The following is a 23,731-nucleotide window of genomic DNA, read 5'->3' as shown; positions in this document are numbered from 1 at the left end:
GGGCTGTGGCGTTGTTGGAGCAGGTATATCAATGAGGCCAGGTTTTGAAGTTTCTAAAGCCAGTACCATTTCCAGTTAACACTCTTTGCTTTATGCTTGTAGATCAGGTGAAAGCTTTCAGCTACTGCTCAGCACCATACCTGCCTGCTATTGCCATGCTCCTCACCATGATGGCCATGGACTCTAACCTTCTGGAACCATGAGCCCCCAAATAAATGCCTTCTTTTATAAATTGCTTTGGTTATGGTTTTTTTGTCTCAGTAATAGAAAATAACTAACACAGATAACATTTATTCAATCAAGAGTGATTTTAAACCCCTTTGAAATCAGAAGTTTCACGTATACTGTAGTTAGTTCTAAATTGGCCAGTTGATCCCAAAGGTAAATCATGGTAATATCTCATTCAACTCATTTACTATAATAAAAACCATTGTTTAAAACCTTTGATCTAATGGCACAAATAAAGTATTCTTGCTACGTGGCAAGCACATGGATAATACTTCCTGAGGCATCTGTATATTTCTGAATGAATTGGAGACAGGAAATTCAGGATTTACTACAGAAGAATATGCATTGTTAATTAAGAATAACAGGGAAGACAGTGAGGATAAAGAGGCTATCAGTTGATATAAAATAAAATACTGTAATTTTTTTATTGTCTGTAATTTCCACATACTATCTAACTAATGTTTCTATACTATGTTGAATATTTTATGTTTTAAGTACTTCATATACATACACACATATATATACATATATGTGTATACACATATATATATATGTATATATATACATATTATATATGTATATATAATCATGTATATACATATACATACACATATACATATATGTATATATAATCATAGTTGATTAGTATATAGGATATTTGATGCAAGACAATAAAATTATAGTGTGTGCTTCAAGCAAGGGGCATGATTAGCTGCAGAAGAAGAGTGCTTAGCTATGGAAATCGTTGCTGCTGAAGAACCCCACCACCAGCCAAGAGCCTTACCCCAAACTTAGTGTCCACAATATACTTATCTGCACAATAGGATTAATGATTTCCTCTCCAGTTGGTTTTCTAGATTCATGAGTATCTCAAATATGTCTGAACAAGTTAAATGATAGCATGTAAAAGTGAAACCAATGTGGATTTTTTTTTCTGAAATAACAGAAAATAGAGCTGAGTGCTCTTATTTTCTTATGTATCATGCATACAAATTTACACAAGGTGCTGCAGACCGGATGAATATACATTTTTGTAGATGAGAATGAACGTATTTATACTGTGACAAGTGAGAGTGGCTGCTGCTATGGTCGTCGTCGTCATCATCATCATCATCATCATCATCATCATCATCATCATCATCGTGGTTCTTTTTGGTGGTGGAAAACACTTGTATTGTATTTGAGTCTACTTTTCATTGCATAGTTTTGCTAGTTTCACATACTTATATAATGAGTTTTGCTACTACTCACCCTCTGGTTCCCCTCTCTCATCCCTCTCCCTCTCTCACTGGAGGCCTTCATTTACTCACAGGCCTTTCCATTTGTATGAGGCCCACTGAATCAGAGTTTGTTACATAAACATGAAGGGAGGTAATGTACTGGTGTAAAGGTAACTTATCAGCAGCTGTGTCACTGAGGAAAAGGACACCCTCCTTTCCAACAGCCATTAATTTTCAATAGTCTCTCAGGCAGGGGTATGGCCTCACTGTTTCCTTTCCCAGCTCAGATCACATGTGAATGGCCCAGATTTTGTGCGAGTCCTGTGCAGATTATTTACTTTAGCTGCAGCAAGTTCAGGAGTGTCAGGGATTACTTTTCAAAATAACTAATCACAAATATCACTTTAACAACTTTTTAAATAATTGGAATTATTGATGTAAATAAAGTAGTGATAAGTCACTGACGTAGAGTGTACACTGAGTAATTCATTTAATGTCATTTTAAAAATTCACTTAAAAGCTAAACGTGTTCTGATTGTTATGGTGCTATAAGTAGATATGGGTGAGGCTCCTTAAAGTTTCTGGCCATTTGACCACAGAGAAGTATGTATTTAATGACTACCACCAACATGCTTAACCAACTAAAATAACATAACAGGGAGACCTAAGAGTTGAGACTATAATAATCAGAAATCAAATATTCACTACATTTTTCTTTTTGTATGATAAGGGTCCGAGTCAGTAGAACCTAAACACTAGAAATTCTCACTTCTGTAGAGAATATGTTGCCCTTGATTTTTTTGAATCACTTCTGCTGAATAGCTGAAAGCATGTAGACAGATTCTTAATGAGATATGTCTCAGAATTCATACTGAAGCATGGTCTACTATCCAAGGAGAAGTCTGTAACACTACCTAAGTATTTAGATTGAATTTTTCTTCCCTGTGAGTGCCAGGCTTTTCAGAGAATTGACAGTTTGAGAGAGAAACATAGATAGATAGATAGATAGATAGATAGATAGATAATAGATAGTGATATAGATAATGATATAGATAGATATTAGATAGATGATAGATGACAGATAAAGATACACACAGAGAAAGAGAGAAAGAGAGAGAGAAAGAGAGAGAGAATGTAGGTGTCTGGTTGAAAGAAAATTTCTATGTGTTACTTTGTAATAAAATTAAGATCTGAAACATTTAAAAGTTTAAGACTTTTAAAGAAAGTTAAATGTTAGAAAGTAGACAATTTATAGGACAGAACTGTACTTTGTGACATTAATATAACTGATAAAAAGTTGGAGTTGGAAAAAATGAAAAAGACATTAGCTATTTTCATACATATATCTTTACCCCATCATTTCTATTAGCAACCAGGAAAGCACAACCCAGAAGGGCCTACCAGATAAGGTAAGATAAGGTAAGGTTAGAAGATTTCCTGGGCCACTTTTTTCTTTAACATATAGTTAGCACAAATACTATCTATAATTTCAATTTTCTTATGGCTGTTGTTTCTTCAGATGGAGTCTCTATACCCCAGGCTATTCTGTAAACTGCTCCGTAACACAGATTTGCCCTGAACTTCTTATTCTCCTGACTTGGTCTTCTGAGTTCTGGGATTATAGTCATGTACTACCTACCATACTTGGCTTTATTTATCATATTTTAAGGTAAGATTTAAGGCCAGATATAGATATCTTGAAAGAAAGAAAATATTAATGCTTAGTCATTTTAATAAAATCACATTGTATTTTATTGCTGGCTTTCTTGCTAAAATATTGAAGACATTTAAATAATGTATCTACCTCATCATGATTATATTTGAGGCAAGTTCCTTAAATAAATTAACTAACCAGTTATATCAGTATAACTTCTGTCCAGTTTCCTCTAATGTTATTTAGCTAAACAGCAATGATAAATGAAAATACAGATGTCCTTCCCCAAAGTAAGAAATAGAAGAGAATATGTCTGAATTTTGATCATATCAGTGAGTTATCTACAAAATGCCTGTTTAATGGTGACCGAAGTGCAAGTGTAAGCAATTCGAAGTAATTTTAGCAACTGGCCATGGTTCTGGAGGTCCTACTGTATGGGGTCCTCCAGAATCATACTAGATACCAATATGCAGGCGAAGATCTCTCTGGGAGAGTGTGACACAAATCCAGCCTGTAAATTACTTGCTCTCTAACACCTTCATATTCTCCTGCCTGAAAATTCTAACCAAGAGAAGAGCAAAAGCACGCAATAAGATCATCCAGAACATAAGTCAGGTGAGCACTCATAAAATGTTTATCAGCCCACAAATAAAAGTTTAAAAAGTGCAGGACCACGCTGACTCCAGAAGGGAGGAAGAAAATGTTATAAATAAAGGGTTCTTTGTTATTATATTAAACTTCCAGCATCCACAGCATCCATCTTGAGCTTCTAAATATCAGAAGACCCAAGGGAAGTGCTCAGTAACATGTGATTTGAAAACAGATGCACATTAATTCTCTCTAGACTTCTCCCCTTGTTTTCATATTCTTTTAACCCACAGTGGTTTTACCCTTAAGCAGGGAAGCCGAGGCTTTCAGGCTTTCAGGCTTTCAGGCTTTCTTCAGTAAGAGGATCTTCCCAGGCTCTCTAATAACTGTGATTCCAATTCCCATAGCTTTATGATTTCATAAAGTTTACAACAGAAAACAAATGCACATTTTGTATTCTTTTCCTTTTTTAAAAAAACTTTATTTTTATGTATGTGTATGTGTCCATATACCCTGTGTGCATATGTCACATGTGTGTGGTAGCCTGTAGAAGCCAGAAGAATATGTCTGATCTCTGAAGCTAGAGTTACTCTCTGTTGTGAGCCACTCCATCAGGGTGCTGGGAAATAAACTCATATCATTTCCTTGAAAAGAGTAGGAAGTATTCTTATCCACTGCGCTATCTCTTCAGGTCCATATCTTTTCCTTAGACTCTACTAAAAACCTCAAGAGTGTCTGTTTTTAGAAAACCTTGATTTGTGTCTTTCCTGTTTATGGAAATGTTTCCTGCAGTTGTGACTTAGCAACCTCACGTATCTGTCGGCAGCCAACTTGCACATACGGGGCCTTCCTTGCCTACTTTCTCTAGTGGAGAATGTTGTTTATTCTATGATTTTTCTGAGGCAGGATCAAGATTTTAGAGAACAGCTTTCCAAAAAATCAGTCCATTCCCTTCCCATTATGAGTCTCATGTTAGCTTAACAGGCCATTACCCACTTGAGTATTCTCTACAGTCTTTGGAAGCACTGTCCTACTACGATTGCTCATGTCTATTCACAATTGTACAGTCATTTCTGGATATGTGCCGATGCTTCAGAGTGTTCTTCATGGCTGTGGCCGCATCTCAGCTACACTTTAAGTTTCACATGGTTGTACCTGAACAGCACCAAAACTCCCACTGTGAATGCTAAGGAAAATAACCCCTTTCTCTGACCAAAGCCTTTTGTTTCTTCATGATTCCTCTCTCTAAGTTCTCATTTCCTTTTTATCCTTTTTTGGATTTCAGTTTCTAGATCTTTCACATTTTTCTCGTATGTGCCTTGAGGCAATCTAAATCTGGATTTTGATCTTGAGTTACTGACTACGTATTACCAGACATGCCACAAGCTATTCACAATTTGAATCTTAAACAGTTTTTTAACCTAAAATGAGGCAAGCATGATTCATGTTCATGTTAGCAATGTACTTTGTAAGAATGTATGTAAATAACCTAGAATACTCTTCAGCACACAACAGGAACACAGCATTCATATTTATGTAAGTACAGAAAAGTACGTAGTTAGATTGTATAACCTCTGATTAATTATTAGATTACTTCCACAACTTCTATACTATTTTTTTATTGTCTCTTCTCCTTTGTTCACAGTTCTTATAGTGGGGCAGAAGAATTACACAGTCAAGTAGATACCTCTATGATGTCATATTTTCTATCCTGAATTTACTGAATATTCATTCGTCAGTTTGATTGCCTCAATACAGCACTTACTGAAGCTTTAGTCATCTTTCGCCTAATAACATGCTTGCACCCTTTCTTCTCATATCCTTTCTCTTTTTTAAGATGTCTAGTGCCTGGCAGTCTTTTGGTGTCTCTCAATTAAGTCTTAAAATTATAATAATACAGAAAACTTGTTATTGTAAGTAGACTAAAATCATTCCCAAGAGACAGTTAGCTTCTTTGTTAAAACATTTTAAATCCTGAGTGTTTGAGTAGTTAGTGAATAATTTAACATGTGGGTCCAAGCCCTCAGATGGGAAGAAAAATTCTAATATATGAGACAAAAGGCAATTTGAATCTGTAAAAAAATAGAGTCGACGCAAGCAGAAAAATGAAGAAAAGGAGTTGAATAGGAGTCTGTATTCTCTACAATGTGATCTTTCAACCTAGTCCATCCTTTCTGTTTTCAATCATAACTATCAATTCACAAAGTCTTAGTGTGAATTACTTTTGTTATTGGAGAGATGAAAGAGGGAGATTGTGTAAGTCAAGAAAGAGGTGAGAGCGAATGGAGTGTAGAGGAGCACTATGTGAGGACATTGGGGTGCAGAAAAGAGAGAAAAAATAGTTACTGAGCTGTTAATTCAAAATATCCTATAATTGCTCTGGCTCCTCATATATTCTCTGGTACATATGGTCTTTATTCACAATTTGGAGAACCATGAACTGAGTAGCTAAAAGTCCAGGATTATAGGAGCTAGCCTGTACTGGATACATATTTAAATCTGGGCAGTCAGATATCTTGTTTCACCATGTGGTAAAACAAAGTAAGCTGAAATAATATCAAGTATACTAAATTGCTTCTATAAACTGTTTCTTTCCAGTATGTTCTATACCCAAGAGAATTTCACTTCTCCACCATTTAACTGTACTTGGCTCTCCACTATCTCTGTGTCATGCTGAAACTGCTAAGAAGGACTAGTAGTGTTAAGTGCCATAAAACAATACACAAATGGTTTTCCACTCATGACAGCTTCATAACTGCTCTAGATATAAATTCTGGCAGTCTAGTGATAACATCTACTTAAATCCCAAAACATCCACTCATTTTATTATTATACTCTTTTCATTTTATGCTCTAATCCATAATGCTAACATTTGTGCCCTTGCAGAGTTAGAAAACTTGACATTCTCCTCTCATGCTGTATTATTATTCAATGAATATCCAGATCACATATATCTACTTCAAAACTATTACATTTATCAAACTCCCTATATTATTCCTCGAATTCCTTCCCTCTGTATATTAGTTCAGATATTAAAGTGCTGTCAGAATTGTCTTACCAGAAGCCAAAATGGCTTGTCATGCTCTCATTGTAAAGCTCACTTCATTCAATAGTCTCTTATGTACTCTCTTTGTCTATAATATAACACTTGCCCATTGCGTTTTATTGGCTACTTGCTTATATGCCATTTTTTTTTTTTAGGACAAATTTAGATGCAGTCTTAGAACGGATAGATAGCAGTTTCCATATGATTATTTAATGAATATATTACTAACTGAATAAAGTTTTGTTGTTGTTATTATTTGCCTGAAATCATCATAACTTACTAGAGGTAATAGAGATATTTTTATATAGATAGATGAACAACTCTTACTAGGACAGCCCCTTGAAGACTCCTACCATCATGGAGAATCTGATGATTCAAACATTCAAGAAGCCAAAATTCTATATCAAGGAATTAAAATAAATAGTTCGGTGCTGAAGAGCACAAATTTCTCTTCTAGAGTACCCAATTACGATTCCCAAAATGCACATGACAGCTCATAAACATCTACAAGTCTTTTAGTGCTTTGAGAGACAATTGCCACCATTGGTTAATAGAGAGTGGCACTAATTAGGAGGTGTGGCTTTGTTGGCATAGGTGCGGTCTTGTTGGAGAACATGTTATTTCATTTTCTTCCTCTTGCTTGCTGTTCCATATGTAGAACTCTCAGCTTCTTTTCAGGACCATGCCTTCCTGCCTGCTGCTGTATTTCTCCGTCATGACAATAATGAACAAAACCTCTGAACTGTAAGACAGTCCCAATTAAATATTTTTCTTTATAAGAGTTGCCATGGTTATAGTGTCTCTTTACAGCAACAGAAACCCTAATTACGACAGTTCTAGACCTTGGGGATCTAATGTTCCTCCTGTCCTCTATGGGACATTCACACCTGATAAAAAGACATATATGAAGTCAAAACACTTATACACATAAAAATAAATAAATAAATAAATAATAACATTTTCACTGATACATCCCTCTCTACTATTACTGAATTCTGGCTGTGGAGGTGGCTCAGCAGTGTTCAAAAGCTTGGGATTGATCTTTAGCGCTGAGAAAGGGGATTAAGAATTGACTTGATAGCAATGACAACACAACAAGAGAATCTTAGAGGCAACATGAGAGGTGATGCATCACTCTGGTAAGGCACAGTCCCTGGAAGCCTTTGAGGCAGGATGCTGACCCATATCATTTCATAGCTGTGCCTCAGTTTTCAAATATGCAAAATACATGAGAAAGTACAGAATAATAGATAGCTTAGAATAGTAAAAACTAGGAAACTATGGGGGAAAATAAGTGATAAATGAATAAAAACTAAAGCAAAGTTTTCAGGAGATTAAACAAACCAATGAATATATGGCACTTATATAGTACTTGAGATAATGGAGTGACAATCGGTCTGCAACACATGTTATTATTCTGTCTTTGAGTAATTACACACCCTTATACACAATTACTAAGAGTAAAAGAATGAATTCATCATTTCAACTCGGGAATATCCAATAGCATATCTCTCTAATACAGAACCACAGCCCCTGGATCTGACTGAAAATAGACTACAGCAGGTATTCAGAGAATATGAATTATGTACATCTCAATATTTCAATGTGGAGAATATTAAGCATTTTTTCATCTGAAGAATAAATCAATTAAGTATGTTATTAAATAATGGATGTGATCATTTTTGGAAAAATCAAAACAAATTGGTTGTGGATTGAATTGCCAATTTGTTTTCCTGTTTGATTTTCTGTACGTTTTTCACCCAATTTAGAATATTGTGAAGCAAGAACTATGATCTTTGTATTTGGAAATTCTCCCACAGTGCTGTGGTGGTTTCTCAATTTAGCTTTTGCTCGAGTGTAATGAAAGACTGGTCCACAGTCATCATTTACAGTGAAAGCTACAGAGTAAAATGAGCCTCTGTTTAGAGCATCCAGTATGTCAGAATTCTGAACCGAGAAGGGAGGTTTTTCATTGACACAGGTGAGAATGGGAAAGAACAGAGCCATAAGGTGCTTATGATTAGGGAATGGTCAAGTACAAAAAGTGCACAAAGGAGAGTTGATGAGCAAGCCCGCCCCCTACGACCAACTGCCATCTTCTCTGTTCCATTCTATGGAGTAATCAAAGGATATTCTGAGCCTCTCAAAATGCCATCAATACTTTTTGAGAAGGAAATAGAACACTACTTTCTCAAGCCTTTGCAGAACCAATCAGCATAGCAGACTGGACTGGACAGCGAACTCTGGCAGACAAGGACAGATTTGTAATATATATGAAATAACCTCCAAAATCTGAATAAGATGTTGATGATAATATCTCAGTTCCATTATATAAGAGGTGAAGAAATTGCTAATTGACTTGCTTAGGTGCTATGCCATGAAGAATAGACTTGTTGATGAGATGTGTCCAGTAGTTTAGAAGAAAGCTATGAATCTGGTGACATACTAAAATGTAAATATCCAAATGGCTTAGATAACACATTCATTAATGTAAATAAAAATGTATCTGTTCCAGATGTCTCTTTATACTATTTGTTTTGTTTTTGTTTTTTTGTTTTTTTCTTTTTTTTGAGACAGGGTTTCTCTTTGTAGCCCTGGCTGTCCTGGAACTCACTCTGTAGACCAGTCTGGCCTCGAACTCAGAAATCCACCTGCCTCTGCCTCCCAAGTGCTGGGATTAAAGGCGTGCACCACCACCGCCCCCGGCTACTATTTGTTTTCTTTTTGGGCTCTGATATTCTTTAGTACTATTTAACAATAAAGAGAAGCAACCCGTTTTGGTTGTTGATAGGCTTTGTGGCTGTTAACACTTGCTAAGTGTAAAATAGTTTCATAATCATCGAAATGTGCTTTAAAGCCAGACACTCACTGAAAATCAGTGTGTCTAGTGTGTGGGTTGACTTTCTTGTATGACTGTGTTTAGCAGTGTCCCAAATTACACAATGAAAGGTTGCTGTCAGTGACAAGCCTCAGGTGCACTTAAAGTGAAACTTTCTATTTTATAAGCAGCTCATGTGGCACATTTGGTGTCATGGAACCTGACAGTGGTTTGGCTTTTAAGTAACTAAACTCTTAACGACGTTACCAAGTCATCTAGGTGATTAGGGGTTCAGCTATTGGACAGTTAAGAATCTTTAAAGAAAGTAAAATATGCTATTTGAGGACATGCTCTGTAACCTTAGAATAGTAATCAGCCATCACTTACAGAGGTGGCCCTCACAAGACGAGTGACTCCATGACTTTGTGATTATATTGCCTCTTGCAGTATGGAAAGAAGTGATGGTATTTCATTTGAAAATATTACTTTGTAGGCTAAAGTGAAAATGTTTTCCTAAATAATACTATTTTAAAAAATTAAAAAAAAAAACTTATTTGTCTGTACCAACTTTTAATGAGTTCATTTGAATAATATTTAGGCTAATACTTATATATTACTCATTGGTTATTGGTGCTGGGTACTTGATTTCCCTTTAAAGATAAGAGTTAAAAGCACTAACTGCAGACAAGTCAGATTTGCATTCAAATCTCACTATTCACCATAGTAGCTGCCTGTCTCTCCATATTTTCTTTTTTGGCCAATAAGGGAATACTATTGCTCTCTAATGTGTTGTGAAGGTAAAGGGTAATCTACATATAAAGAGTGAATAGAGTTTAGAAAAGAAATGAATGATCAATAAACAGTAGCCTTATTTAGATTTGCATTTGGAGATTTTGATACATCTACTAAGCTTGTAAAGGATGATGTCACTGTCAAGTACGTCATTACTGAGTTCAAACACAGATACCGCTTGCTCTGCTTTTATGCTTCAATTTTGGCTCCATCAATTGCATTTGATCTTCCTAAACCATTAACTCTTGATTACAGGGAGTCTCTCAGAAGCATAAACAGGGGAGGCAAACAGCAGCAGGGGCTCTGGCTTCTCATTGCACTCCCAGCAGGAGCCTTTTAAGCCAGTTGATACTAAATCTCATTAGACTGGAAGTAAAATCAAGACATCCATGGCTTTCACCAGCGAAAACAAACTAACAGAACCAATCAAAGACTGAATACTAGATTAAGAGCCAAGAGACTGGAGTAAAGTATATACGATTCAACTTTTTTCCATCGATGAAAAGAATACAAAAAGGTACTGTAAAAATGAAGAAGGAGAATGAGGAGAAGAGATGAAGAAAAGAAAAAAAAAGAAGGAATGAAAGAAGAAAGAGAAAGAAATTAATATCAATAAAAGCTCAGGTACTAGAATGAATCATTAATATCATTTTTTGGTATAATGTAAGGACATATTAATTTTTTAAAAAAAGTACTACATATGTACAAGATGCTATCATTGGCTGTGGGTGTAGCTCAGTGAGAGTCATGAGGTCCTGGGTTTATCCCTAGCACTAAATGGAGAGAAAGAAATGAAGAAAGGAAGGACAGAAGGAAAGAAAGAAGAAAGGAAGGAAGAATGGAAGGAAGGAAGGAAGGAAGGAAGGAAGGAAGGAAGGAAGGAAGGAAGGAAGGGAGGAAAGATGGATAGATGTAAGAAACACAAAAGAAAGAAGAAAGGAAGAAAGAAAAATCAAGTCTTTTTAAACGATCTAAATACTAGATCTGCATACTTAGAGAGACAGTACAAGTATGATCTGTGAGGTGAGAAACCTACAAGAGAAAACAGAAGGGAATTTCTAAAGTGCTTTGCACAGAGGCTGAAAAGAATTTTGCTTTGAGTTGCAACTTTCAGAGAGGAGCAAGAACCTTTAAAAGCCAGGGTTATCACTGTGAAGAAAACATGAACAATGCAAGAAAGGGCATTTCCTTGTCTTATGATGCAGTTCTTAAGCCTGCACAATAGAAAAATGTTCTAAAAATTAAGATGATAAAAATAACTAGCATGCACATGTATCATTTTATGTCAACCTTTGGTTTGCTTCATTTCTCATCTGACTCTGTGCTGAACCTGATAGTCCTCCTTCACAAAGACATAGCTAAAATGGCTTCCTTCAACCTCTCGTCGTGATTTGGATTGTTTACCTTTTCCCTACAATATCTGATGTTTCTCTCCTAATATAGATGTCAGATACATTAGTTTCCCTCGACTAGACTGAGACTCTGAAGATAGAACATCCTCTCCCAACTCTATTCTCCCTGTACACCTCAGTGCCAAACCTATGACAACTATTCAAATGTATTAATTTATTTATTCTGATTCATATATATAGATTTGTTCACTCTGACTATAATATACTGAAAACTTTAAGAGGATTAACTGTTGACTAAAGACTATGTGAGACAAAAAGAGGTGTGGAATCTAATAAGAAGAGCCACTACATTAGGCTTGATAGACTAAAACCAAACAAATACCTCAAGTCTCTTGTCAAGGATAAACTGCAGGAAACCTTGATAGATCTTGGACAAAATGTAAAACCAATATCCCTGGGACTACAGTCATTTATCCTCCAGAAGCAGCTATTGTGAGAATTAGTATTGATCCTTGGTAAATTGCAACAAGAGTAACCTTGTTATGTCATCTAACTCCTCCCTGCTGTGTCATAGAGCTATGCTTCCTTAAGTTGTGTGTAGGATCCTCTCTTCTTTATCCTGTCCATGAAGGAAGATGGCTGTATCATGACCTAACTCAGCATGCTTTGGACTTTTTACCAATGAAATATTCCTCAAATTAAAAATTATGCATATGTCTGAAATATAAGTTCTCAGAATGCCTATCTATTACAAAGCAATTTTAATGTGAAGAAATAACATATAGTTCAGTTCAGCATCCTTATGACTAAAAAAATGACATGAGCCTGATTAAATGATTTGACTACCACACCCAACATGTCCTGGACTCGTTCTGTAGTGTCATGTCTGATTTCCAATTTAGTTTAGTTAATTAATTATTTTTTTATTTTTTAATTTTGTAAGGCCGTGTGTGTGTGTGTGTGTTTGTATTCTGTACTCGTTTATCTGAACATGAGTGGAAGAGTGAAGGGCCTGTGGAAGCCAGAGTCATCAAATCCCCTGGAGCTGAAATTACAGCTAGTTGTAATACAACTGATAAAGGTACCAGCAACGGAACTCAGATTTTCCAACATAACAGCAAGTGATCTTAACTACTGAGCTATCTCTCCTGCACACAAATTAGTTGATTTTAATCATATTATTATTAGGAGAAAGAAAGTAGAAGCTCATTCCGAAGCAGGTAGTAAACAACTTCACCCCTAGACAGTCTGATTTATAAATGTAGGGAAGTAAGGATTGCTGAAGTTAAATGAAGAGTAGATGCAATGAGCCCATTATTTTGGTAAAAATATTTAAGATCATTTTATAGTTATATCTAATAATAATAGCACCATTATAGGTTAGCTGACAATTATCTAGTGTTTTAAAATTTATTTTTTCTAGCAATCTGGACAAATACCAGCATTGTAGTTTACTCACTATCTTAAGGTTATAATTTATCAAAATACATGTGGATTTAAAATTTACATTTTAAAAATTACTTATTTTGTGTGTGCGTACCTGTGTGGGCTGCAGTGTATGTATGGGGGTTAAAGTACAGTTTACAGAAATAGGTTCTTTTCTACCATGTATACAGTTTTGGAAATCCAAATCAGTTCATCAGCCCTGATGGTAAATGCCACACCCCACTGAAACATCTTGCTGACCCTCTTGTGAGATTTAAAACAATCTAGCATATTACAGAAGAGATTGCTTTAATAATTTTTTTGATGTTGGGAGACACACACAGAATTAAAGAGTAAACACATCAAGAGGCTTGTCATGAGTAGCAAGCCTAATAAGAATGTATCTGTAATTATGTTAGTGGTAAATAAAAGAGTGAAAATAAGAATTGTGTCATTCTAAAAGAGATTAATGTTTATTTGAGTGTTACTAGAGAAAATGTAATTCTTAAGTTAATTGTCTGTCACTCATATAGATGGGTGCTGTTGTGTTAATTTAAAAATGAGAAAAAATGCTATAGAAAGAGCCAGAACATTAGTGACATATATATATATATATATACATATATATATATGACATACATATATATATATGTGTGTGTGTGTGCACAGAAAATTTCATTTTGCATTTAAGAACTGCAATTAAACAGTTAAACAATTAAAATACTTAATTGTTAATAAAGATTTATCAAATATGTTTATAAGCTTTCCATTCTTATTCACTTTAAATATTGTCCCTTATTACATAACTTGATCACAGAAACTAAATCTGAAGTAACTATGAAATAATGTAGCAACACTGTAGACAAGAATGGAAATAACATTTGTAACATGTTACAAGTTGAAATAAGAGTTATATAAAGCCAGATATTTAAAATTGGGATAATATAAATGATCAAGATTTTTCGTGGGCTGGGGAGATGGCTCAGTAGGTAAAGTATTACTATGAAACCATGAGGGGTTGAGTTGGGATCACAGAACCTACATAAAGCCAGGTCCACCAGCATGTGTTTATAATCCTAGCACTCCTATGGTGAGATGTGAGCTGGAGAGAGAATCACAGGAAAACTAGATTTGCATACATAACAGTAGACGAAAGAGTCTGTCTGAAATAAGGTAGATAGTGACAATGCCAGCTGAGGGCATCTTTGAATTTACACACACACACACACACACACACACACACACACACACACACACACTTAATGCTCCCAAAATAAGTGACATTAAGTACAATTCCTTTTCCAGACACTGACAACTTAAAAAAAAAAAAAAAAAAAAAAAAAAAAAAAAAAAAAGAGTTTGCAGGTCGCAAATCAAAATGCAGAACAGAGAAGACTAAAGGTCAAGGACTTCCCCATGAGAGTCCTCCTTTGTCTAGTTCTGTTTAGTTAGATCAAACTGTTATTAAGAATTCCTCACATTAAGCATTACTAATTAAAATGAACAAAACCTAAGAATTTGAGAATCTGTATAACAAAGAAAAAGAACCCTGCCTTTGTCTTGGTATTGCGATGGCATTTCACTTTAAGAAATAAAACTCTTCCCTTGAAAATCGATTATTGAAATGAAAAGTGATGAATTTGTCTTTTAGAACAATAAATGTACTAGTGATATTTGGTCATTTTTGCTACATAAAACGAGCAGGAAAGTGACCATTGTCATACCCACAGATTTTCATACCTCCCACAAAAACTGATATTCACAATCTACAAATTAATTTTTTTCCAAAGAGATTTTTGTTGTTGTTGTTGTTGTAATCGTTCTTTTTCTTCTTTTCTCAGTGTAGCCTTGGGTGTCTTAGAACTCACTCTGTAGATCAGGATAGCCTAGAATTCAGAGACCTCTGTCTCTCTAGTGATGGGATTAAAGGCATGCACCACAACTGCCTGGTTTATGAATTAGAATGTTAAAACTTTAAGTTATCTGCTCCTATTGGGACATAAAAAATTTTCAGGTTGGGTTACAATTACATATTTTCTTTTTCAGCGCAAAAAAAAAAGATTAAACAGTGGTCTGGATGTATGGTCTCTTCCTCCTACCCCCTCTCTTCTTTCTTCCTATTGTAATTTGTTTTTCTTTTGTTTAGTTGTTGAGACAGGATCTCACTCTTTAGCCAGGCTGAAAGTGGAATCACTATTAACTCCCGATTGGCAATGAATTCACAAATCCTCCTTTTTAGCCTCCCCTGTGCTGAGATTATAGGTGTGCTTACAAGTCTGGCTTCACTCTTCCTTTACACAACCAGTCTTTCAGATGTAGGAAGAAGTTTCAAAGATGTAACTAAGATGAGTTGCATTTTATGAGAAAATTATGAGGTAAATTTTTTTTGACAAGTCCGAGATACTGAGGTCAATGCCAAGAGTAACAAATGCACCGTGGAAATAAACTTGTACTTTTGAAGTAAAAGTGCATTGGATTAGAGACAGATGGCCCATAAAAAAGCTCCGGTCTTTTGCTGGCTAGCCATGGGACACCAGGCTAATCACCTCATGTCTGGGTGACAGGTTTCTTGTTTTACAATGTGATAATAATAAGATAACTTCATTGGGATGTCATATGGCTGAGAGTTGTTAATATATAGACATGTTGAATAGTAAAATCTAGGTGTTATTTCATTATTTCTGTCAATCTGAGATAAAGTGTCTCCCTTTTTTGAGAATGACTAGAAACTTGAAGTTTCTCTTAAGTTTATAGTCAAGAGAGCTAAGACATTTTGTTGTGCTGCCATGGCAATGTTTTAAGATGGACTAAGGGGGAAAGTTGTTTCCTAGAAAACAATTAACCATCCCATCGTGTTTGGATCTTATATGTGGAAGAAACTGAGTGTAGACTAAAACTCATTTTATCTCCACTATAGTGGTCAAGAAATAATTTAGCACTGGGAAAGCTGCATGCTAATTCTATGTCTCAGTAGCTCTTTCATTAACCTAGACATGTTATGAAAGTAATAAAATCATGTACTTTGAATAACTTCACAAGAAAAACATTCAGCTTGTCTGAGGAACCTGCTCTCACACTAGGCCATTTCTAAGCTCCACACATGTTAGTCTGCTTCTATACAGTTAGAATGGCCATTTGGAAACATTTCTGCTTTATTAAGAGATTTACACTTTTGTGATCAATTCATTATTTATTCACTTTATTTATGGTTATTTTTATTTATTTATTTATGGTTCTTGTTATTTCAATACCCAGAAAGTTCTATTCACTTATCTACTATAAAGAGAAAAAAGCTCTGAAGGATTTGAATTTAGAAAAACACTTAATGTATATCTCTTTAATGACATGTGGCCTTTTGCCAATATCCTGTGTTTCCTTGTCACCTAATACTACCCTGTCTTGATTGCCTGCCTAAATTTTATCCTACTCTTATATCTCTTTAAAAATATATATATATATATATATTTATAGTAGATTAGGGTCCTCATATGATGAAGAACACGTGAGTCTCTTTCTTTCTTTCTTTCTTTCTTTCTTTCTTTCTTTCTTTCTTTCTTTCTCTTAGCTTTTCTAACTCCTTTAATATATTTTTCAAGTGCATCTTTTTTTGAAAATTTAGTGATTTTACTTTTTTTTATAGGGGATTAATATTGTGCTTTATTTATTATGTATCACATTTTTGTTATTTATTTGTCTGTTGTTGGGCATCTATGTTGGTTTTAGTTCCTTGCTATCAGGATGCCTGCATATGTTCAAAAAGCATGAGCTACATGGAAATACTTTGAGTCTATAATGTATGTTAATTAACATTTTCTGTATAGAGACACTTATGTTGAATGGATGACAAGTGATTTTTAATTAAAATATTTAAATAATTCATTTAATATTTAAATGAATATTTAAATTCATTTATTAAAATGAATTTATATGTGTTTGTGCACATCAGTGCAGCTGCTCACATGGTGCTTGATTCCTAGGAGCTAGAGTTTCACCTGCCTAACTTGAATCTGGGAACTGAACTCAAGTCTAATGTAAAAGCAGTGCACACTCACAAATGCCATCTCTCTAGTATGGAAAAGTGAGTTTCTAAAACTCAATAAATGGGTTTGGCCACTTTTAGTCAAAAGCTTGTATTCACATAAAGTAGATTTAATATTTGAAATATAACTTTTTCTCAAAATCTTCTGCTATAATTTAAATCAACATCTTAGTAAATATTCACTGGGTTTCTAAATATGATTAATGTGGTTTAAAGGCTCACATACTTTTTCAATGTTTTTATTTCCCTTGGCAGAAAAGAATGTTTCTTTGATGACTAAAAATAGTTGTACTAGTATTGATTAGTTTAGTATAGTATATTTTAAATAAAGAATAGTAGAAAGCCTAATAGGTAAGAATTTTCATTACAATATGAACAAAGTTTTATCAGTTTGGTTTTTAGAAATTAAAATGTGTTTAATTTAAGGTGAGTGAGATAATTTTTTATCTAAATGGTGATATCTCTGGGTACATGTTGTATTGTCCATACTCAATTTCCAAAGTTAACTATATCTGTGGTTAGTTTACCATATCTTTTGTCTGTACTGTGCTTTTAATATAAAAGTTGCAATAATAAGCTATACAGTTATATATGAAAACTTTTATGCTTTACACTCAGTGCATTCAAATCTGTCTCTCAGAAGTATCGTGGTACTTGTGTATAATTAGTTCTTACCCTATTGGAATCAATTCTTGTTCTGGATGTATAGATAGGAGGAGGGATGTTGAAAGCTTGGGGGACCAAATATTCCTCGGCATCCATCATATCTTCCAAATCCTCTTCATCCAAGAGATTCTGGAAGAATTTGCTGTCATTTGGACTGGGAAGCTTCATACGATCATCACCCTGAAAGATTGCCCATGAGATAACCACAATCGTTATTTCTTCCTCCATAACATGTAGTTTTAATAGTCATTTTATACATTAGAATGCCAAATAGCTAGAGAATTCTTGTGCTCATTTAAAAAAAAATAGTCTTAGCATAACTACCATCCGAAAAGATTCCTGTACTATGGTTAGACAATAAAAGGTATAACAAAGAAATGGGATAGAAGAATATGATGATTGTGGGAGAAACAACCAAAACAATGCAGTTAGGTGCTGTGCATGCTTTAACGGTGAAAAATTCACTTCAGAATAACAGTTCATTGTCAAGGATGGGTATGGATTAAGAATAGACATTCAGAGACAATTGACTTAACAGTTTTTGTTTAACAGTTTTTGTTTTTGTTAACAGTTTTTGTTTCTACTATGCTGCTTAGCCGGAACACAGACATCCATGGTTGTCTTGTAATATAAATGGCATCATTGTCAAAGTAATGGCATTTAAAATCACAGTACAGAGACATAGAGCATGTGAAAAGGGTGTGAAAAGACCTAAAACCTCTGATAAACTTTGTTCAGTTTTTCATGTCTCGAATAGTTTTACCTTTTCCAAAGTTTATTATATTTGGTAAACAATGTCAGTTTGTGAAAATTAATTTGTAGCAAAATGACTAAAAATCCATTATCTTCTAATGTTTGACTTTTGTCTTCATGTTAGTCTGCTTAAAAATAAAGGTTCCTTTTAGCAAGATAATTAAGACTCTTCAAGGTACAAGTGTGTCTGCTTTAGGTGAAAATCATCACAGAGAAATTATTATAATAAATAAATGAGCCAATTCACTTGGTTTCTGGTGATAAATGCTAAGTATTTTTTGGGTTGTTCTTTGGTTTAGATAGGCATCAATTCATTTGAAATGAGTTATTGCTTGGATACTTTACACCTTGCCCAATAAAACAATACACATGTACTTTTAAAATAAATATATAAATTAATGGGTTTTGCAATGGAGTTATGATGGAATGTTTATACGTACATTGTTTAGGTTTATCATTTTCTGATACTCTTCTTCCCTGTCTACTCAAGCCCTTTCCTTCCCAAATATTCTTTCTATTTCTATGTCATACGTATTCTATTAGCCTCTTTCCTAATTTACATTACCCTTAAACCATCGTTTTCCTTTCTAATGATCTCTTTCTAGTTTTGTGGCCTATACCATATGCACGCATATATGTACGCATATAAGAGACAATAAGTAGCACTTCCCTTTCTGAGTCTGCTTGGTCCCATAGACGTATATAGAGCCATATTCAGTTCCATGAATCCACAAGTTTTTCACATGGTGACTTTATTATTGGATGTTTTCAAAGTTGTAAAGTTTTGATAGAGCTTGTTATTAGAGAGTCTTAAAAACAACATCAAAACAACTAACCTGAATAACTAGGTATCTTTGAGGGTCTCTAGCCATCCTGGAAAACTCAGCAGCCAGTTCTTTGAATTTAGGTCTGCTGTCAGCATCGATCATCCAACCTGGAGATTAATACACAGTAAAAATTAGTGCATCTACATTTGGAGAAAGTGAAGTTGAAGTTGGGGAAACTATGGGAAATATATATTACACTTTGCCCCATATTAATGTTATGTGTTTATAATTGTGTGTGTGTGTGTGTGTGTGTGTGTGTGTGTGTAATATTTTGCAAAACAAAACTAGAGAAAAAAGCAAACCAGGTGTAACTCAGTTATCATGGAATATAATATACTATAAAATAACACAGTTTTAAAAAATTAATTATTTTTAATTATTTTTTGTGGGTATGTGCACATAGGGAGGGCTGGTGCCTCCCAGAGAAGCCAGAAAAGGACATCAGATCACCTGTAGTTGGAGTTACAGGTGGTTGTGAACTGCCTGACTAAGGTGCTGAAATCTAAATCTGTTTCTCCTGAAAGAACAACACAAGCTCCTAACTGCTGACCCATCTCTACAGGATCCCTAATTTTCATTCTGAATCAAACTCAATTTTTGGCTTAGAAAATAGCATTTAAGCTAACCTTTGGAAATTTTAGAACCTCAGATTTTATTGTTCTTGTTTTGGAGTGTTAAGATAATGTCCTTAAAGCATTCTTTGATGGCTACAAAGATAGAAAGTGAAGTTTTGTATCAAAAATACATGGTAGAAAATATTTGCTTGTCATCATAGCACAGTGGTACAAAAGACTGAAAAGGCGGACTTTGAAAGCAACTGGCAGATTTCCTGGTTGGAAGGAAAATGCAACATGATTTGTAATATGTGTTCAACAATGTTCATTTCGCTTATCTTAGAATTAGCTTTCCCAGAATAAAAATACTAGTTTTCAAGGTAGGTAGTCTTCTTTAGCTGGGAGTTCAGATAAAACGGATCTTAACTGCCTACGCTCTGTTTAGCTGATGAGATGACAAGAATAACCGTGCCAAGCTCGCTTTGATTTCATTGCCAAATGATCCCTCTCTAAAGCATAAACTCCTCAGGGGAAGAGAGAAAAACAAAGGTGAAACGCTGTATATGGTTTGTCTAATAAGGCAAAATGTTTGCCTGCCTTTCCATCATCACATTGGGGTATTCAAATCACATCTGATGCTAGTTATGGATCAAATTATTATATAACATAAGGATGTTTTTAAGCTTTCTTCCAGGTCATTGAGTAAACAAGGACTGATCTAATACAGAATTCTTCTATTTCTGGAGAGTTAATTTTTATTCTTGTTTGGGTATCATCTTATGCATCCTTTGTGCCACCTCTCGTAAGCTCAAACACTCTGCATCTTATGGGTATTCATTTCCAAGAAAATGCTTGTTAATGCCAAGATGCTAATGACAAAGCTACTAGAGTCAAAAAAGGTTAACTTCAGCGTGAGATATTTGTTTCTCCCTAACTAAATATTGAGTAAATAGAACTATGCTTAGAGAAAAGGGCATGCTGACCTGCACTGTGAGGAGCATTTTTTATTTCTTCCCTTCCTGTCAGAATAGATCACACATGTCATGAATATAAATATGAGAAGACCTGGGCCCAGAGTCTCTGAGTCTCTTATTAATAAAATGCTTATTCACCTTCACCACTTCGTGTCTTTCTTTAACCCTGTGTAATTCAAAACTGGAAAACCTCAGATTCTACAAGCGAGATGGCTGCCTGTTAATCTTGCTTAAATTAAGTCAGAAACCCCAGAGACTTCTTTAATTCTATTAAAATTAAGGGTCTAGGCTTCCAAAACACATTTATAATACATATGCATGTAGATTATAGGAATGGAAAGAAAAGTAAGAACATTTGATGTAAACAAATGATCAAATTAAAATAAGTAAACATTTTAATCTTTATTTCAATGTGAATTCATCTCTTGTGATTCCCAACCTGCTCTGCTAACTTACATTTAATTAAGCCTATATCCAATTTAATTCATTTTCAGACTATCAGTGATGTTTAGCTATTTTCCCATAAAGATTAACATTAATATTATTACTAACATTCATATGAATAATTATCTCTGTTTATGACAAACTTTGAAGGATATGGAAATTCTAAAAATTATGAGAATAAGAATGATATCATTTTTACTTTGTAGCTTAAAGGTGTACTATTATCTCATAATAACAATTACAACAAACATGTATTTATATTCTGTACTCATAACTATTCTTGCTATTATATTTAGCAATGCATAGAAAAATTTTCAGGTACAACAATCTAAACTTCTATTTTATTAAGAATGATGATGATGCCGGCAGATAAAATATTTCTAGTCTTACATTTGACCATGACCATGTAAACATCGATAGTGCAGATGGGAGGCTGAGGCAAACGCTCTCCTTTCTCTAATAAATCAGGGATTTCTCGGGTTGGAATTCCATCATAGGGTTTTCCTCCAAAGGTCATCAGTTCCCATATAGTGACGCCTAGTTGGAAATATAATTCTCACATAAGCAAATTGCCATCACAATTTGAATGGACACACATAAAGTTACTCTTACAAAGCAAACAGTTGAAACTTAAAAGAAGCTCGTTCATGGTCTTTCACTCCTGACAACAATCCAAATGCTAAATTCTCCTTGGACAGGTAACTGAGAATTTTTTCACTATTGTCTTGAAATTTTTAATGCATAGCAGAAAAGATTTTATTAGAAACCAGAATTTAAAATAAGTATCCCATATGTACCTAAAGGTAGTGCTGATGCTTATTGATGAAAATTGTTTCACGTACATTAAAATCCAGGATACAATCAATGCCTTTACTGTATGCATGAGTTTAATGCCAAATAAATATAATTTCTGGAAAAGCCTGACATCGATGAATTTTTAAATTAGTTTCTTGGTGGGAAACGTCATCAAAGACAGGTAGTTGCAGATGTTTGTAGGTGGCTGTTGTTATGGTAAAGCCTTGTGGCTCACTGTGCAGCTAACACAAACAAGTGGCACAAAGCAATTTACTGAGCACACACAGGAGTCTGCATGAGGATCAATCCATATGGAAGACAGAATGCATAGAAATGGGTACCCATAGAAAAGAGAAATGAAGAAGTCAAGAGCAGCTTATTTCTAAGCTAAGGGAATGATTTCTTTTGACTCACTAGAGCAATGACAGAAAAAAAAAAATAAGAGTAAACGCAAAAGCAAGAAAAAAATAGCCTTACAGCAGAGATTACTTCCTTACTACAGTAGGTAAATTCTCTATCACTGAGCTTCATCCTCAGACCAGAATACTCTAAAAGCAGAAATAGCTATGTAAGCATGATTGTGTTTCAATATGAGTCTATGATAACCTTTAGTATCAAATTGAATAACTGGGGCTAGGTTTCCTGAATATCTCTGCAGTGCTTATTTACTTAAACTGGTATGTGTCAGTCCTATTGTCTGAAAACAAAACAAAACAAAAACATGTAAGCTTCAAATTATCCTTCAGAATAGAATCATTAACACTTATTGGATTATTTGTTAATACGTACATCTCATATTTTTCTTAGTGTCACATATATGTACAACTAGTGACACATTTCAGCAGATTCACATTTCCTAAATCCTTATAAGATCTAGTTGCTCAAGAAGCTAATGTTTTTACTCCAATGGAAGCCTGGAAAAGTAGTGATCACTCTTTTTAAGCAAGTCAACCCTAGTGTAATATACATATATACATATATGCATACATATATACATACATACATACATGCATACATATATACATACATGCATACACAGACACACATGACACATGAACACTAAATGAGCATGAACCCCAGGCATTGTTTTTTTTTTTCGTTTCTCTTCTTCTACATAAATGTATTTATGGGATGTGTGTAATTGTGAGGATCTGCACATGCAACAGTACATGACTGGAGATCAGAGGACAACTTGAAAGAGTTGATTTTCTCCTTCTACCATGTGGGTTCTGGGATTGAACTCATTCTATAACACTTGGTAATAAGCTCCTTTACCTTCTGAGACATCCTACAGGCCTAGAGGCATTCACTTTTATTCAATTTTAATATATTTATTCAATTAATACTAGTTTTACATGGTATATTTAAACTTAGACAAAGCATTGATCCCACCTTGTAATTTGTAAGGGGACAAAATTGTAAACACAGACACACTGCTAACTAGCTCACCTTAACAACAGACTTTAAAATGATGAAGCCATATCCTAACCATAAATATCAATTTCTCTCCCATGTCATTCAAACTTTATTTTTGTCATTCTAAAATTGGTTTGTAA

At 34.5% G+C, this 23,731-nt stretch overlaps 1 protein-coding gene across 1 annotated transcript in view; it reads right to left on the bottom strand.

Annotated features, from left to right (window-relative positions):
• Positions 1–23,731, bottom strand: part of Erbb4 (erb-b2 receptor tyrosine kinase 4) — a 988,011-nt gene that overhangs the window by 20,654 nt on the left and 943,626 nt on the right. Inside the window, exons 20-22 of the mRNA XM_076932054.1 lie at positions 21,771–21,917; positions 19,418–19,515; positions 17,838–18,008 (exon numbers count right to left, since the gene is read on the bottom strand). Coding sequence (XP_076788169.1) covers positions 17,838–18,008; positions 19,418–19,515; positions 21,771–21,917 — 416 coding nt within the window. The remainder of the gene's footprint in view (positions 1–17,837; positions 18,009–19,417; positions 19,516–21,770; positions 21,918–23,731) is intronic.

This window comes from Arvicanthis niloticus, chromosome 3 (assembly GCF_011762505.2).
Source record: "Arvicanthis niloticus isolate mArvNil1 chromosome 3, mArvNil1.pat.X, whole genome shotgun sequence".
Taxonomy (NCBI): domain Eukaryota; kingdom Metazoa; phylum Chordata; class Mammalia; order Rodentia; family Muridae; genus Arvicanthis; species Arvicanthis niloticus.
The sequence above is the reverse complement of the archived record's forward strand: the minus strand, read 5'-3'. Positions and strand labels throughout refer to the sequence as shown.